This window comes from Peromyscus californicus, unplaced genomic scaffold (genome assembly GCF_007827085.1).
Source record: "Peromyscus californicus insignis strain IS unplaced genomic scaffold, ASM782708v3 Scaffold_14__1_contigs__length_90479793_seg_2, whole genome shotgun sequence".
NCBI classification, from domain to species: Eukaryota; Metazoa; Chordata; class Mammalia; order Rodentia; family Cricetidae; genus Peromyscus; species Peromyscus californicus.
The window spans coordinates 44,025,866-44,043,266 of NW_026294436.1; the positions used below are offsets into that span (position 1 = coordinate 44,025,866).

General features: G+C 44.5%; 1 protein-coding gene across 2 annotated transcripts in view; it reads left to right on the forward strand.

The window, feature by feature from the left end:
• The window catches only part of Astn1 (astrotactin 1), a 327,875-nt gene that overhangs the window by 293,985 nt on the left and 16,489 nt on the right, over positions 1-17,401 (forward strand). For both annotated transcript variants that reach the window (XM_052737326.1, XM_052737327.1), the window contains exons 18-21: positions 5,720-5,853; positions 9,436-9,587; positions 10,617-10,752; positions 15,833-15,933. In XM_052737326.1, coding sequence (XP_052593286.1) covers positions 5,720-5,853; positions 9,436-9,587; positions 10,617-10,752; positions 15,833-15,933 — 523 coding nt within the window. The remainder of the gene's footprint in view (positions 1-5,719; positions 5,854-9,435; positions 9,588-10,616; positions 10,753-15,832; positions 15,934-17,401) is intronic.

Below are 17,401 nucleotides of genomic sequence, written 5' to 3' on the forward strand. Positions count from 1 at the left end.
AGGCAGCTGGGAGTGAGCTGCAGCAGTGAACTGCTTGCCTGACTGCGAGGGATGCCCGTCCAGGTGGGGTGATAATTGCTTCCTTTTCTCTCTTTGAAGAGACACCTGGTGTGTCGCAGTTGGTTTCTTAGGTGTTGCTCAGACCCACAGGAGGGATTATGCCTGTGTGTTTCTCTCATCTACCCACCTCTTCCGTAGATATTTCAATGAGTGTTTGAAAATACAGGTTTTTTTCACGGGAACAAAAATGGTTCCTGCTGGCCTACAGATTCATCCTGAATCTGAAAGAGATGGTTATGGGATTGTGGCAAGAGGACTGGGAGAGAGAGAGGGACTTGAAGAAAGAAGGAATGGCTTGTTTCACGGGACACCCAAAGGTGTGCTGATGTCACCGGACACCCAAAGGTGTGCTGATGTCACTGGACACCAAAGGTGTGCTGCTGTCACTGGACACCAAAGGTGTGCTGCTGTCACTGGACACCAAAGGTGTGCTGCTGTCACTGGACACCAAAGGTGTGCTGCTGTCACTGGACACCAAAGGTGTGCTGGTGCTGACACAGCGGCTGCCCTACCCTTGTCCACCTAACATGGTACTCCCTCAGGGTGCTGTGGCTGATGACCGAACACTTCCTGTGTCATCTGTCTGGGTACAGTGGGGTCTGGGCTTAGCAGGGGCGTCCTATGAATTAGGTGCACAAAGCTACAGAAGAGAGAAGAGCTCGGGGGGAGACAAGGGACTTGGGGGCTATCAGTGAAAACCAGGATGCCTAAGGAAGTTCAACTTTAGGAGCCCCATTTTCCCTGTACCAGGTTTCACAGAGGGGTGGGAAGGCACTGTCCAGCTGGCCCTGTGTTAAACACTTTAGTTTCTAAATGCTGACAAGCTAGTCTAAGATGGAGTTTTCTCACTATCAGGAGAGTCTCCTTTTTTCTTCGTGTGACACATTGTACCTTTGTCATCCCCTCTGTAACTCTTGTTTTTCCTCCTAATTTTCACGTTCCACCAGAGAATATAGACAGGGGAGATGTTGGACAGGGGCTCAGCATGACGCCGGTGACCCTGTGTTGGTTTTCACCTTCCCCTCCAATGTGTGGGTTCATTTTCTATTGATCCTCTGTGTTCTATTGTTCTTTTGTTGGACTAGATAACCTCGGATGCCATACTTCAATGAAACCTTTGATTATGATAAACAAATAGGTTAAACTATTTAAACAACCCAGCAAACCTTAGGTCATTACTTTATATCTCAAATCCATACTACTTATGCCCCCCATCTCATTAAATGGCACCAGTGTCCCGGTCATCCTCTGTATCTTTTCCATCATCAAAAGCAACAGGTATATCCTGTATCTGTTCTCTTATCTGGAACCCCTGTCACAACCTAACTCTTGACTGTTATATCAAACAATTTATTGCAGCCATTTCCTTGTTGGCCCTTTTAATAAAACACCTGAAATTACTGTACAATATGGACTTCTGGCCATATTGCATCAAGGTAACTTAACAGTTCTTCAGCTTGAGCACAATTTAGAGTTCTTAGCACATTACAAAGCAGCTCATGATCCAGTCTGTCTTCACTTAAACGGTTAGGTTGTTAGTAGTACATACCAAAATTTAACTTTTGTGCTTCCTCAAACACAGTGCATTTTCTTTCATGAATTCAGCCTTTCAGACTTCCAAGTCTCTGTACCAAGAATGTACTCTGTCCCATTTAGGCCACTGGAAAACTCCCGCTATCATGCCATGGTTCAGATCAAACACCACTAGCTCTCAAGGTCCCCTCCTTTGTGTTCCTGGGCCAACTCAGAGTCCTTCATGGAACCCCCACTGCATGTGTACATTTCTTACAGCATGCATCTCCTGTGGTCATAGTTGTTTGGTTATTTACCTCGCTCTAGACTGTGCTTTCTCTTCTACAGAATGCCTGGGTTGGTGCATAGTTGATGCTTTGCTAAATAAATAAATGAACGAATGGATAAATGAACGAAATATTCTGTTGATAAACCTGAATTGAAAATGCACATTTTTCTTCTTTAATAAAAACAACAGCCAGCATTGGATTTTTTTCTAGACTCTATTAAATATATTAACAAGTATGGATTCCCCAGGAAGTGCATGGAAGAGCAAATTGCAGGTATTTAGAAAAGTGGGATTTCCATTTCTCTTCCTTTTCAAGGAAGTCCAAGGGGTTTCATTTTGAGTCTTCTTTTCTATTGTATATTAGCCAGCTTTCATCACTGTGACAAAATACTGGATATACTCAACTTAAAAGAAAGGAATATCTTTCAGTTCTTCAGATTTCAGTCCACAGTTGCCCAGCCCTGTTGCTATGGGCCTGTGGTGAGGTAGATCGTGATAGTACGGGTGCATGGCATAGGAACCTTCTCACCTCATGGCAGCTGGAAAGCAAAGAGAATTAAGACTATTCTAAGACTAATATATAACCTCCAAAAGCAAGTCCTGGGACCTAAGTCTTCTTTCTAGAGCTTACTTGCTGGTGCCATTAAGTTATGTATCAACCAGTATACTAATATATGGATGAAATTAGTGTCTTCTTCACTTCTCAGTGGTATCAACACCTTGGACCAAGCCTCCTGGACAGGACATTTCATATCCAAACCACAACATACCCTCATCCAACCTATTGCAGTTAGATGCAGCCCAGGATTCGGAGAGTAGGAAGTCTCGTGGAATGCTGTGGATCAAAGGTGGAGAGTTAAAACTTTTGAAGAAATGACATTTAAAATAATTATATCATGTGTACCTTGCCATACTTTCTATATTAAAATCTGATCATGTTCCATGTTTAAAACATTATACTGGTTTATCATTGTTCTTGAGATGGAACCTCTCCTTACAGACCATCTGTAACCAAGTCCTATCTCTCCAGCACTTGCAAAGAACTTCTTTGCCCTAACTGTGTCTCTTATAGACAGATTGGTATTTCTAGTTGGTTTTAGACATCCAGTCTTCTTAATGCTAGATTTTCTACTTATACTACTATATTAGCCAGCTTTCATCACTGTGACAAAATACTGGATATACTCAACTTAAAAGAAAGGAATATCTTTCAGTTCTTCAGATTTCAGTCCACAGTTGCCCAGCCCTGTTGCTATGGGCCTGTGGTGAGGTAGATCGTGATAGTACGGGTGCATGGCATAGGAACCTTTTTCTACTTATACTACTACAATTTTTGTGATCAAATAACTTTAAAAAAATAAAATCATTGATATGTATAAATACAATTTCATGTGTCTCACTGTGACATTTCCATACAAGCTTACATTGTACTTAATTACATTCAGTCTCCATGCTGCCTCCTTTCCCTCCCTCCCCCACCACCTTTGCCCCTTTCCCTTCGCTTAACATTTCCTCTTGTGTTTTCAGGTCACTTCTCTCGGCCTTTCCATGTATGAGAGAAGCCATACACCCGTGTCTTCATCTCGTTTATTTCATGTCACATGTTCTCCTCCAGTTCCATCCACTTCCCCCAAATGAAGGATTCCACTTGTTTGCAGCTGCCTGCTGCTCTGTGCATCCGCAGGGTCCCACCTTTTCATTCAGATCCCTCAACACAATTGTGGAATTCGGATATTTACATGAATCCAGTTTGCTTGTTTATTAGCTGGCTGCAGCATTTATGCAGACCTGGGCCATATGTCTCTTCTTCTGCGTCATTGCACCCTTCATGCTTAGCACAGGAAATGGCCCCTTGTAGATGGTTATCAAACAGTTGTTGACTGAAGACACCGTCAAACAGAAGGCACAGCTTTACTTTTATTCTGTCTGTCTCAAAGAGTTTGTTTTCCTAGTTTTAAAATGTTCACCTTTTGATTTGAATTTCAGTCAGAAAAGCATAAAGTGAGTGACTTGCTGGTGGATTCAATGTTAATTAAGCATACACATTGGGAGGAGCCTGGGATGTCCAGTGAGCCATGCCAAACTCAGTCCCTGGCACTGCCTCATTCACTACCCATGACCCTGAGCAAGTACCTAATTATCACTCCCAGAGTCCTTCACTGTAATTCATCTATTCAAGAGTTAGTATCCAAAGGGGCCTGATTAATTAGAAACTATACACCTCAATTATGATTGGGAATCAGTTCTTGCTTCTTAAAGACTCTCAGTCTGCAAAGGAAGTCAGTTGACCCTTGTTCCAGTTCATAACCTTAAGTAACCAATGCTAAACTCTGAAAGAACGAGACGCAGCTAACTGACTCTTTGTATAGATATTTGTGGAGTCATATCCCTTTCTTTCTCCCCTTCCTTTTTTCTCCTCTCCATCCATTTCCTTTCCCAACGTCCTTCTTGTGCTTGTGATTTTTTTAGTCTGATTTTTCAGTCTACAGTGGAGGCTCCTCCCCCCTCCCCATAACTTACCAGTGTAGACAAGAGGCACTGGAACAGAGATGAGAAAATCATAAGAAAGCCGAGACTGAAACTGTGGAGTGCCTCCAAGATGCAGCTCTGAGCTCAGCTGACCTGGAAACTTCACCCTTGGATTATCTGAGTTGAGGGAGCAAGGACCCTCTGAGAGGCCATCATTAGCTCAGGGTCTGCTCTCTCTCCAGAGAATTGCCCCTGTCTTAAGTGCTGTTGCCTCTTTGGTCTGATTTTAACTTTGGTTTTTTTTTTTTTGGTTTCTTTATTTTTTGTTGTTGTTGTTGTTTTTTATTCCACAGCAAACATCTCCATGAACTTCTTTATGTGAAGAACTATGCAAGACTGTAGTTTTTATGAGATTCTACGTAAGACTCAACCCTGTCATTCAAAAACAATAATGCGTATCAGGTGTGAAGCATATAGTATGTCACTTGGCATAGATTGTTTCATGTAATTGTCACAACATCCCTACTAGGAAAGGGATATTTTTTATCAGCGAGTTTATGTAACTTGTCCAAGGTCACAGACAATGATTGACAAAGCTGAGGTTCTCAGCCACAGAAGACTGATGTAGACTCAGAATTTAGCCTTTGTATTACATAGCTTCTCCTATTCATAGTCTAAGGAAGATACTTAATGCCTAACTACAGCCCAAAGCAGAAACACATACATATTCAAAGTGGATCACAAAGCAGGCTGAGAAACCATGAAGGACGAGAGCAGGATGAACAGGGCAGGCATTTGAAGAAGGGCAAAGCACCTTTGAGTAGAGAGAAGTATAGCAAAGACAGGCCACCCAGAGCTGTGTGGTAAGATGTCACTGTTACTAGAGCCCACAGTATGAGGTGTGATAGAATGCAATGAGGGGGAGGGGGAGGGTGGAAACTGACTTTCTTTCAAAGTGAAACCTATTTATGTATTTACTTATCTATCTATCTATCTATCTATCTATCTATTTTGAGACAGGATTTCTAGCCAGGACAGGCCTCAAACTCGTATCTAACTGACCTCTAATTTCTGATCCTCCTGGCTCCAAGTGCTGGGATTATAGGCATGTGTCACCACATTTGGTTTATAAGGTGACAACTCTTAACTGTATAGAGATGAACTATTACACTAAAGAGAGAGGGACACCCCAGGTGTCCTACAGGGCTGTTATTATCCTAGATTCCATCTTCTGTGACACAGTTTCAGATTAAAGAATGGTGACATTATGTTGATACAGCCTTTTCTCTGAAAGAGATCTAAAATCACATAGAACCTTGATGCTAGGTCTCTTGCTAATGGCCAGCCAGCCATGGTTCCCCAATACTTACCCTTTGCTTTTTCGTTCAGCTCTTACAGGAAGCCACCATGAGCTCTCTCTGGTGTTCGGGGACTGGAGATGTCATCGAGGACTGGTGTCGATGTGACTCTACTGCTTTTGGAGCTGACGGACTCCCTACCTGTGCGCCCCTCCCACAGCCTGTGTATGGTTCCTTTCCATGCCCCTCTCCTGCATGTATGCCTCGGCATCATTATGCAAAAATAGAATTGAGTAGATATTAGTCTCACTGTAATAGCCTGAGTGCTGGGAATTGGAAAGAAGAATGTGGTACAGTTCCCACCACTGGGAACTTTCCGTATAATAGAAGGAGCAGGCACACAAGCTGTTTCATGTCACAAGTAGTGTGACAAATCTTCACATTTTTAAAATGTGAAGAGCTGTTCATTGAACCTGTGTTTGGGCGACAATAAAGACTTTATGGAGCAAATAGCAATTAAACATCTTCCATATGGAGGACAAAGCAAGACAGTATGGTTAGAAGGTCGCACAAGTAGCGGTATCATTGCTACAGGGGAACTTAGAGGTCTATAGTGAGGGCTTAATAAGACTAACAACACCACCATGTCTCAAAGACTTCCTGGGTGCCAGACACTACATGGAGTAGGTAAACACTCTCATCGCCACACCATCAATTAATGGACAAGGAGATGACTTCAAGAGGATTGAATTTTTCCAAAGTTACAGAGCAAGAAGAAGATCATGGCTGAGAGCAACTGTAATACCAGAGAGCATGAAATTGAAATGATTTTGGGTAGAACCAACAGGGCAAGATGACTGTTAACTGTGAGGATGAACCATAGCTGAGAAGGGCCCTATCAGGAGGTGTGCAGAGTTGAAGAGACAGCCAATCCCATTTGAGCTTGTCCTTGAGCTATCGAGGGATAATTGTGTAAATAATTCAGTAGGCAGAGAGACAGGTAGAGCTCTGTGAAAGAAATAAAACCTAGAGATAACAAGATTTCAATCAATCTCAGAAAAATGGTAGACAGAGTCACAGCTTTGAAGATGGGTGCTCTGTAAGCGACGCACACTGTGAAGGGTGGAGGCCTGGGATGGACATGAGGGAATGTCTGTATTGAAGGGACGACGGCATGAGGTGCTTCAGAGGTGGCTAAGAATGAACACATCCAAATTCCTAACCCTTCATGGGAATCTTAAATAGAACTGGCCAAGATGAGGAGCCAAGGGCCAATGTAGGAATTCAGGTTGTCCTATAATAAAGTGTCTTCCTCAGTGGTTAAGGCACAAAATGTTATTTCTGTGAAATAGTGCTGGTAGGACGAGGTGGTGGGCATCACATGACCCCATAGGTTCATAAGGCCAGAAAAGCCCAAAGTGAGTCTATTGGTGAAATTATTAAGGCCACTCCACGTAGTTAAAAGGAGATTTATTTAATGGTGTAACTTACAAGTTAAGGGATAGGTAGGTCTCGGGGTCTGGGGAAGGTGTATCGCAGTCCAGCGGTGTTCTCTGGAGCTCTGCTTGGCCCACCTTCACTGTCCAAGGTCCCGGAACAGAGTGAGAGTGCAGCCCATCCAGATCTCAGGTCCCCAGGCACCTCCCTTGGCCCTGCCTTGTAGGCGTGACAGTTGCCAAAGTCTCAATGGGGGTTGGAACTTCCAGATCAAAGCTGGAATGGCTACCCACTACATGAGTCAAGACCTGTGGTAGTTACAAAGAACACTGGACTGTAGGCAGGAATCTCCTGGTGGAGGCTGTCCTCTGACCTGTCCACAAGGTAGGGTAGAGACAGAACTGAGGAAAAGGGTAATGCTTACCAACAGAGCATCAGTGGAAGCCAGTTTATTCTCTATGTAGGTACCTTTAAATACTCTAGCCATTGGCTTCTTGCTCCATGGAGTCAATACTCGAATCTCTGAATCAAAATATTTATTTTGATTAGTAAAAGCCATTTAAACGCAACAGGTAAGAAAGCTACCCGATAACATGGAAATCATGGAATGGAGGGAGACAAGATCGAGCCATGATGTCCTAAGGCTTCTTTCATCTCTAAACATGCATTAACTAATTGTGATAATTAAATATCAAGCTGAGCTGGGTGTTGTACATGGGAAATGTCTATTAAAACTGCCCTTTTCTCGTCAGCAACAGATCTTAATTTTTTGCACTTTAATTGGTAGTTGAAAATAGTAATGTACTGTACTTTTACATAAGCCCACGTAAATCATACACACTTCTATTTCTCAACAGGGGCTGGCCTTGGTTCCTATTTTCACAGAATCTGAGTTCTCAGAAAGCTTAGTTACTAACTTAAGCCTCCTAATGTTCTTTTTCTTCAAAATAGCATTCTGCATATGACTCTAATTAATGAATTTGTCAATATCCGCACTGTTTTGGGTCTCTTCCATCCTAATGTCATATGCAAACTATGCACTCCTTCATAGTAGCCACTAGCAGATGACCATGTGTTTCCTATTATTTTCCTACTAGTTGAACTGCTTCCTGTTCCCCAAACAGCATCCCGTGATTTCATGCTAAAGTTTTTATCACATTCATAATTGTGTGTTTCTGATACTTATTAAATTGCAGAAAAGATGGACTGGCATGGGTTTGTGTACCACTGCACAACCTTGTAATGAACAAACCCCATGAACAGATTTGTTGAGTTGAAACTGGACGTTTCAGGTTGCTTGATGTGATCCAGCTCTGCTCTTTCATCCTTTGGTCTTGAGACCATGAGAGGCACCTTGTGAGCTGGGTAGAAGGGGGGAAGGCCAGGGCTGCAGACAGTTCTGAGATGGAGGGACCAAGGACAAGGCCATGGGTGAATGCTAGGGATATTGTGAGAGAGGGAGACTAGAGTGAGCACAGCCTGGGAGACTCTACACTTGAGTGGTCTGGAGAGAAACGAGGAATTGGAAGCAGGAAGGCAACATGAGCCATATACAAGAAGTCAGAACAAGGAAGCAAACTGACAGCATTTGAGCAGTCAGGAGAGCCACAATGGTGAGCATCAGCGTTGGCAACTGACTCTCTCCAATGTGCAGGAGGTGTGAGATAGCAGGGCAAAGCAGTGGTTAAGAGACAACTTGAAAAGAATGAAGCAGCTGTGAACTGAAAATCGAGACAAATTGGGACTGAAACAGGAGCCAGGGTTCAGAGGCACCCAAAAGGATACACAGAAACTGATGCCAGGTCCTAAGCAGGAGTCTCAGGACATCACCCCAAAGAGAATAGCCCATGGCCAACTTTCTCCTTTTAGCCTTTCTGCTAAGATGAGCCTCTCTGAGGTTCAGTCAGCAGGTGGACTGGAGAAGGAGACATATCAGAAGGAGGAGGGGGGTCAGGGCCCGCCAGATCCTGGTGGTTATGGAACTTAAACTAACTGTGCCTTTATTAATGCAAGATTCTCTTGGATGCCACGTTCAGTGGGCTTTGAAGTGCACATTGCACAATATTTGCTTAGTATTCCTCAAGAGAAAAGCCAGAAATTATATTTCAAAATATATAAAAGAGACCCATCAGTAAAGCCCAACTCCCAAACACATGTACTATGTAGACAACCATTGATCTTCACTCCTTTACTTATTTATTCATTCACAAGATTCAAATATAAACTGCGTAAGTCTTTGGGAACTTTAGAATCTAGTGAGAGAGACGAATACTCCGAGAGAGTCTGTACTGTGGCAATTGAGACGGTAACTAAAGAGTGATTCAGGTTCCACTGGGTTCCCATTTCATGTTCCCTCTTTTCTGCTGTCAGGCTGAGACTTTCCACAGTACATGAACCCAGCAGCACCCTTGTGGTCCTGGAGTGGGAGCATTCAGAACCACCAATTGGAGTGCAGATTGTAGATTACCTGATCCGTCAAGAGAAAGTCACTGACCGGATGGACCACTCCAAAGTCGAGACAGGTGAGCACAGTCTCCATCCCCTGGGCTAGTCTTGTTCTAAGGTAGTAAAAGGAAAAGAAAAAAGGAATGCTCTTCCTCGTGCCATTGCTCCAGGCTCCCAGTGTTTTAGAGCAGCACATGGAAGAATGGAAAAGTAATAGCTAATGCTCTTCTAGGCAGCAGCCATCTAGTCCATTTAGAGTTTTTGCATGGTGAGCATCTGACAGTCTTGTTTTGATTTTGCTTTTCTTTTATTTATAAAAGAGGTGTCCATTTCATTGCCTCTAGGCACAGTCACAGGCAACAACAACACAGTACACTAGTTATCCTAGCCCACAATTAAGAAACAATTCTCTGCTAACCACGGCCATGATTACAGAAAAAAAAATTCCTTTGCTAATAACCCCCTCTAGGCAAAGGCATGTGCAAACAGATGCTCTTGATCCATGTCTTGTCCTAAAGCAAACTGACTTTTGTCAAGTCCTGAGAGAAAAGGGGAGCCTCACATGAATGGAAATAACCCACAGAAATAAAAGTCTCATGCCTTACTATTCTACTACCTGCCCATAGAGAAAAGTCAACATAAACAAACCCAAGACTTTCACATAAATATGGTCCTCTTTGGGGATGAAGATACCCATAATCTAAGAGCATCTAGTGAACTTGGTGATGAGGTTTGGAGAAACATCTTTGGGGCATGGAAAGCTCTCCATTGCTGTTTCTGAGGCTCTTCCCTTGGTAAGTACAGGTACTGCTAAGGTATGTTAGGGCCCAGGGACCTGCACATCTGTTCTCTCACTGCCAAGGTGTTTCATGGAAAAAGTTCACAGATGTGGCCTGTACATTTTGCCTTAGTAGTCCTTGAGCTGACTCTGGACAAATGACTCTCGGCTGACTGGCTAACAGTGAAACGGTTAGAAAAAAAACATTTCCTCCAAGATCTCCTTCATCCACTAGGAACTGAAGGGGTTTCAGCAAGTTCTCATAGCATTGCCCTTGCTTGGGCATCACTGTGTTTCATACTTTTCCCATTCTCTTTCATTTATGCAGAAACAGTGCTGAGCTTTGTAGACGACATCATCTCTGGAGCAAAGGCTCCATGTGCCATGCCGTCTCAGGTGCCAGACAAGCAGCTCACCACCATTTCTCTCATCATCCGATGCCTGGAACCTGACACCATTTACATGTAAGTAGCACAGACCTTAATGATTCCTTACCCAGAAAGTCCTGGGATATTTGCTGGCCCCCCTCTGTTACCTGAGTTCTGTCAGAGACTTGGAAAGAGATGTTTTAGTCTCTGTAGTCATATCTCAGTAGGCATTATGGAGAAACTTCCTGAAGAAGTCTTGTCATCAAAGGGTTTACAATCTACAGAGGACATAGATAAACAGATAATTATAAACCAAGGCAGAGTGGATTACGTGTTACTTAGAAAGGCCAGGGACATGTTGGAAAGAAAGAAGGAAGTAGTTTTTCTAAGTAGAGTTGGTGTCTAGATTCTAAATTTGGTTGTATAGAATCCGTCCAATAGCTACTGTGAAGTGGGAAAGGCAGGTTAGAAAGCCCCAGAGCAAAGGTAGAGAGGCATGAAGGGAGGCAGTGGGTGGTCCGACAGGTCTGAAGCAGATGGTGAGTGAAAAGAAAGCGGAAGAAAATGAGCCTGGGAGACTGGAGTGAACGCTGTGTGTCAGAGAAAAGCTTTTTTTTTTTTTAAGAAAGGAGGACAACGCCAAGAACTATGTGTTAGAAAGCTATCTCTAGTGGCTCTGAAATAATTTATAGAGTTTAGATGCTCGTCAGCATTTTTCTTCAAAGAAAATATAGTGAATTATATCACCATGCTTGGAACATCCCTATGTTCTTTGTGAACTCTTCCCATCCCTTCCTGTGCTCTGGGAACAACTGTAAAATATTTGTGAGCAGATACATAAAAGATGCCAAAAGAGGAGATTCAGTGATAGAATCTAAGTCATGATGGAAACATTCAGGGTCTAACGCAGAATTCATAGTGATACAGTTTGGAAGCTTTTTGACCCCCTCAGTATGAAAAACATCTAACAGTTTACAGATGAGGTCACAGGCATAGAGTCAAGGTTTCCAGAATAAATCATCTCCACTTCCACTCTTAAAGGAGTTAGTTCAAAGATGCGAAGAACTAGAAATCTGAGTGCCATTGATTGTGATAAACTTAGATATTTAGCCGTGCGTCTTTCAAATAGAAAGAAGAGATGTCACTCAGGGCTGTTAAGTAAAACACATAAAGACAAATGATACCTGAGAATCTGGAATGGATGCACACACAAGGATGACAATTCCAATACCATAGACTATCTGTCTGCTCTGGACAAGGATGCTGTGATCCATACCAGCTCTCTTGATAGTGGCCCTTCAGAGTAAGGGCTCATGACAAAGGAACACAGATCTGGGACTGAAGGCCAGCAACCTGCTTTTAAAAGTCTCATAATGTGACTCATATGATCATTTATAATGGGGGTGCACTAACACCTATGGGTACATCCTACCTGTTAATTAGGAAGTTAGAAGTTCTAGTGGAGCAAGAGGTAAGCAATGCTCTCCTTCAGAAAGACGCTTACCAAGTCTAGAACCTTCCTCAAGTTGGCCTGATTTGGCTTTGTTTTCTGGTCAAAGACCTAAGGGTTAGGATTTTCTCCCACATTCAACATTCTTTGTGATCTAGTGTCCACTTCCTGTGTTTTGTAAATCACCTACTTCCTGTCAGTGTTGATTACAGGATTGGGAGAGACACACAGGGATAAAGGGCAGCCAGTTTCCACTAGGTGGCAGTGCAGATCGCTGGAAAAAGCTAGCTGAAACTCAGCTGTAACTTCCTAACACCCAGTGGGACCAGCTCTTGCTCTAGCAAGATGATGATCCTAGATCCTGGCAAAATAACCTGGAGTGGCCTGAACACAAGACCCAGTGTGTGGGGGAAAGAGTGATGTGGGCTAGAAGCCACAATATTCCTCTTTGTTGAGGAGCAAGGAATACTTGTACCTCCATCCCTGGCACAAAGAAAGCATCCAGAAAGCCTGGTTTTGCGCCTAACCATAAAGCAACTTCAAATAGGACCCTTAGCTTCTCTGCACTTGATTTTTCTTACCTACAAATTAAGAAGAAGGTACCCATCATTTATGGAGAGCTGGCCCTGTGTGACTAGACTTATTCCTATTTTATAGCTGAAGAAACTGAGGCTCAGTAGAATTGAATAACTTCCCTGAGAACCACACAGTAGGGATGTAAATAATGGTTAGGAATTGATACGGGGTTTGTTTACTTTTTTTCATCACACTGGGTCTTTTGTCCAGGCCACCCCACTTTATTCTGCCAGGATCTAGGAACATTATCCTGCATGGTCCGCACTGGGGATTATGAAGCTGCATCTGAACTTCAGCTTTCTCTGTCATATATTTCATTTAATGCCACTTGAGAAGCGTTCCGACAATGGACCCCGTGGCACAAACCCAGTTAAGAACCCCTTAAAGTATCTAGGAGCCAACATCTTCACTTTAGAGTGGGGAGGGGATCACCGTCCGCTCTCACTCCCCTCTCACCACGCCGCTAGCTGGCAGGAGAGCCCTGCATTTCTGAGCACATTACAGCAGCTGGTAGAGGAAGGTGTCTGAAGCAGAGGATTAGCATAGCCACCACTTGCGGCAGGAGGAAAGCGAGAAGCAGCAGGCGATGTAGCCAGCCCCTGACAGGCTTACGGTCTTCCTTAGCATTCGGCTCCAGGCCTTTAAGGGCCAGGCCTGGGGCCTGAGCCAGTCTGTGTCAGTTCCCACGCACACATGCCTCCACCGTGTCATCACCGCGTCGCTAACTACGCACTGAAAGGTCCCAGCCTGCGACTGGGGAGAGAGCCCAGAAGCGTTGGAAGCAGCAGTAAACGGACTTACACATGAGCCCTCTGGATCTGGAGCGAGGCTTATCTCCTCTGTCAATAATTCCAGCTAACCCTCTTGCTGTCTTATGAGAGGGCTACGGCCGACGGGATGAAAACGCTAACAACAAACAGAGAAGGCCTTCCCGAAATGGTAGCACGTGGCATTTCCACATGAAAATGTGGAAAGTGCTCCCCAGCCTTCAGTAGTCAAATACCCTAGTTTATCTCCACCACCCCCCAGGGGTGGGGGATAGAATGGGGCAGAGGAGGGAAGGACTGGGAGTGTGGGACACAGGGGAAGCTGGGCCTGCTGAGGAATAGTTCTTAAGGTCAAGTTCTGTCTGCACTTGGAAGATTGTGTGAGGCATTTCCTTTCCTAATATCTGCCTTGTATTAAAAATAAAATGTGCTACTAAATAATCAGAGCTTAGCAGCTTGCATTTCATACTAACTGCCTTTCAAAGTATGTGAGACTAAATGCAAACAGGGGCATCTTTGTCCCAGCTCGGGATCTGATACAATGTAGCTGGAACTTACAGCAAGACAAGATAGGAAGGAGAGCTGCCTGGAGTGTAGGCTAGTGGGAGGTTGGTGACTGACTCCATCCCAGGAACTGAAAGACAGGCTCCATCTGTCGGTCAATTTGGTACTGAAGGAATAGGATATCATAGTCCAGAGAAACTTAAGGATTAAGGGTCCGGGATTAAATTATGATGGGCTGCAAACAGTGTCTCCAGCCATGGAGCTGAGGTTGGTGCCTTCAGCTTCAGCTTACTGGCAGGTGGCAGTGGGAGACACGCTGGAGCCTAAGCTGAAGTTGTAGGGCTGAAGGAAAAAGATCTGCTACCTATGAGCACTAGAGCAACAGGGCTACACCTGTAAGCCAAGACCATGCCCAAGCCAGCCTGGAGCGTCAGCCTGCAAAGCCCCGACCTTTGCATCTGCTGGTTCCCCCGACAACAGCTGCTAGAAGTGACAGACTCTGTAACAGAGAGCAAACCTTGGAGCCCAAGAAGAAGAAAAATAGATCCCACTCCCTGCAAAGGGGTCTCAGATCCCCAAAGTATAGATTTGTTCTATACTGAATCCCAGCTTAACACACTATTAGGGGTCACAAAGAACGTGACTTAACATGGGAATCACACACCATGAGGTGTAAGTGCATGGGGGTAGCCCATGGTACCTCTAGGTCTACCCCTCAGAACCTTAGCTGAATGTGCTCTGAGACTGGGTTAACAAATTGGACTCAGAAATGGATCTGTTTCCAAAAGTTCCGGTGTACCAGCTACAGGTTCTGGGGGTCTGGGGAACCATTCTAGAAATACGGCCAAGAAGCTGATGAGGCACACAGAGCCAAATGAGAGAACATATGGCTGCCAGGGCTAGGGTGCAGATAAGGAGTGTCAGTGCAGCCCCATGCCCTCCCCGGGAAGGCATGGCAAGAGAAGGGTGGCAAGATGTTTGGTTTGGAATCGGGGTGCACATGGTAGGGGAGGGCTGTTGGCGGTGGCGCTACTGGGGAAGGCCATTGAGCAGGGCTTAGGAGCAGGGCATAAGGTAAACATGGTGGGGTGGTCTGAACCCTCACTGTTGATAAGAAAGAAAGCTGAATGGTTGGCCCTGGCCCAATAGCTGAGAAGCCCTTAGGCACCCAACAGCTATGATCTACCCCATGCCCTTTGGATTTAAGCAGGTTGTCACATTTTAGGTCTTACTAGACCAGGCGTCTTGATAGGGTGAAGCCTGCCTATGTGAGGACCCCATGACATTGGCATGAGTTGAGGGAGGAAGAGAAGGGCACATGGCCTCTCTGGGCATTCAGGTCCTCACTCTGACAATCCTTTGTGCTTCTGTGTGAGGAAGGAAGAGTGGGCATGAGATCATCTCTCTTTTGAACACCATTTTTTGGGGGAAGAATAATTAAGTAGTATAATAAATAAATAATTTGAGAAGAAAGAAAAGAAAAAACAACACGAGTCACCTGGAAGTCTCAAGGCTTGGGAAAGCACGGGTTTCTAGTCCCTGTATCAGATTGAGTAGGTCTGAGCTGGGTCTGAGAATTTTCAGTAATGGGCCTGAGATTGCATGTGGATTGAAGTGGCCTGGGGATTCCATGTGGAGATGAAGTGTCCCTCACTATGATGCTTTCCATCAGACAGCCCTCAAGACAGCATATCCCAACCACTGACCACAGGAAGCAGTCAGAGGCTTCATGCCACTGCTTTCCAACAAGAGTGCTAGATGGGAGCAGTAAGTGTCCCGACCTGCTATTCAGACAAAGCTGGGCCTCCAGACACAGCACTCAGCCCCAACCGCCAGACATGTCCTCTCTAGTAATGCTACCTTCGTACCTCTCTGCCAGGTTCACCCTCTGGGGAGTCGACAACACAGGGCGACGCTCCAGGCCAAGTGATGTGATCGTGAAGACCCCGTGTCCTGTGGTGGATGATGGCAAAGCCCAAGGTAAGGGACGCTGAAGTTAGCAATGCCTACACATGATGGCCCAACCATCTATCCTTGCCATGCTGAGGAACCAGTAACCAAAGGAGTGGACAGCATGACCTGGAGTTTGACAGGAAGGAAGAATCCAGGCTCAAGGTAGAACCTTGGGCTTTCTGTCAGTACCATTGGGCCTGTGCACTCTGACAGAAGGTTTCACTGTATTCTGTTATCCCATACAATTATCTCAAAAGACAGGAGTCAACAACAGACATTGATAAAGTCCCCAGGAATGTAGGGGCTTAGGTCCATGCAAAAGATCCTGTCATCTCTGGCCTCACAGATGGATCACTTGCTCTCTTTGGGATTTGTACATCTGAAGGTTTGTTCTGAGCTAAGGCAAACAAAGCTGCAGACTTGGAATTGATCAGTTATCAGCGCCTCCTTCGATGCACCCAAGTCTCTAACTCCATACTTTGAGGTTATTATGCATCAGTTCTTCAATGTAAGCTCCCTCACTGGCACTGGTCCTGGTCCACTAGGAAGTTTTTCCTCAACCATCATCCAGCACACATGAGATGTTCCCTGGATGGTCTGGGCATCATCCCCTGCTCTAAAGTTTTCACATCTCTGAAGCCAGAATTCTTAAGTTACGCTTCCCACTTCTACAGGGCTCCAGCACCAATGAAGGTGTTACTGTAAGGCCCTAACATCTATTAGGCAGAACTGAAATTGAAGTCTTTTTTTCAGCAGAGACATTGAATACTTTGGTTACGCAGATTCCAGTCATGGACAGAACATGGCTAAGCTAATTTTCTGATGCCCCTCATTATCTTACATATAGTTCTTGGTTATGAACATATCATTTTAACCAAGAGGGACATAGTCCCAGAATGCTGCAGGGTGACACCATGATGAAAATCACTGGAGAGGAGTGATCTAGACCTACGTTACTTCATCTGTTTTTTGAAGATCAAGCAAGCGGGATTTTATTGGAAAGTAAAATGACAGTTCCCTGCAGTAGGGATGGGGTCCCTAAAATGGGCTGCCCACCTAGCTCTGCTTTAATTAAAACCATCGATCTTTTAGCACAGTACAACTTTGGAAAATATTTTCATAGTTAATCATATTGGCATGTCATAGGCACAGTATTTTCAAAGACATCTGACTGTAATAAAATACGCTCTAATAACAATCCCTTAATGGACTGCCATTCTTCTTATGGCATGAATATTTAAAAGGTCTGTTGGGACCTAAGTGGGTGACCCTGTCTATTTCTTCAGCACCTACTTGCCAACTCTCCACTACCCTATCAGTCTCTTCGTTCTGGCCATACTGCCTTCCTCAATTCCCCTTTGACAGGTCTCTCTCACTTTTATTATAGGGTCATTGCATATGTTAGGCCCTGTTACTTCAAATGCTCTGTACCTTTCCAAATGACTAACTCATCTCAGCATGAAAAAGTAGATCAAGTGTCTCTTCCTCACAGGAG